Consider the following 1170-nt stretch of genomic DNA (forward strand, 5'->3'; position numbering starts at 1 on the left):
ACTTAATCTCTTTAGCTCATAATGAGGGTGTTTTAGAAAAATTATGTGTCATTTCTACGTTCACAATTTCTTTAAGTTCACGGATTTAGGGAAAAAATAATTATTATTATTTTTACGATAATAAACCATTACTTTCTTGATATCTGAAATATTAACTGTGTGTAAATAAAATGGGGGGTAATGGGGGAGAACGGAGTTAACATCTTTCCGGCTCCAACTGTCAACCTCACCTGCACGCGCGGACAATACATCATCCGCGGCGGTATTCCTATACCGTGGTCCCCCTGCTAGATAACAGACGAGGCAATGGCGACCGAGCAGACGCGGTATACCCACATTCCTGACCAGAAGTCAGAAGATGCTACAGCGGCCTTAGGGTTAAAATAGCCCCTAAAAGAACTGGCGCAGAAGGCAACGGGAAACCACTGCAGCTAAACTCCCGAGAAAATCGTTATGAAAGTAGTCACAAAAGAATCACGATTGCCATGCGAACCGCTTAGCCAGCGGCGCCGCGCCACGTCCGGGGCGAGCGGTGGGAAATGGACTACCGGCCATGATGGAGTAAGAGACCAGGCTTCACGTGGAAATAATGCTACTGGAAACTCCATAAAGTTGCGAAAAATCCAGAAGATAGGCACGTGGAATGTTCGTGGGTTGCTTAAACCCGGTAAATTTAATATCGTGGAGAGAGAAGCCACCAGATGTGGTTTATCCATTTGCGGTCTAACAGAAACACACTGGAGAGGCAACGGGCATTTCTCTACCGACTCCCATGCCGTCTACTTTTCCAGTAGCGATGACAGTAGCCGTAACGGAGTAGCGATTATTATTCCTAAGCATACGAATAACAGTGTAATGGGGTATGAGGCAGTTAGCGACCACATTATGTCAATGAAGCTCAAAGCGTCACCTGTAAACATCAATCTAATACAGGCATATGCCCCCACCAGTGAAGCTCTACGCCTCGTACTGGAGAGTTTTTACCAAGATTTACAAGCAACAATTGCTAAAATCCCCAATAGAGAGTTGCTTATAATAATGGGTGATTTCAACTCAAAAATTGGCGCAAACTCTGCCCAGTACAGTAAATGTGTCGGAAATTTTGGACTTGGGGTACGTAACGAAAGAGGTGAAAGATTTATGCAGTTCAGTTATTATTACACTCAATGA

The 1170-nt window shown here is 44.3% G+C and overlaps 1 protein-coding gene across 1 annotated transcript; it reads left to right on the forward strand.

The window, feature by feature from the left end:
• Nucleotides 1-453: 453 nt before the first annotated feature.
• LOC123715105 (craniofacial development protein 2-like) lies at nucleotides 454-1170 on the forward strand. The gene has a single exon (XM_045669933.1). It carries the CDS (start codon nucleotides 454-456, stop codon nucleotides 1168-1170), a length of 717 nt encoding a protein of 238 aa, XP_045525889.1.

This window comes from Pieris brassicae, chromosome 10 (assembly GCF_905147105.1).
Source record: "Pieris brassicae chromosome 10, ilPieBrab1.1, whole genome shotgun sequence".
In the NCBI taxonomy this organism is placed as follows: Eukaryota; Metazoa; Arthropoda; class Insecta; order Lepidoptera; family Pieridae; genus Pieris; species Pieris brassicae.

What these genes read in the sequence shown, in the direction of transcription:
- LOC123715105 (XM_045669933.1), top strand. Translation starts at nt 454, where the DNA reads ATGAAAGTAGTCACAAAAGAATCACGATTGCCATGCGAACCGCTTAGC.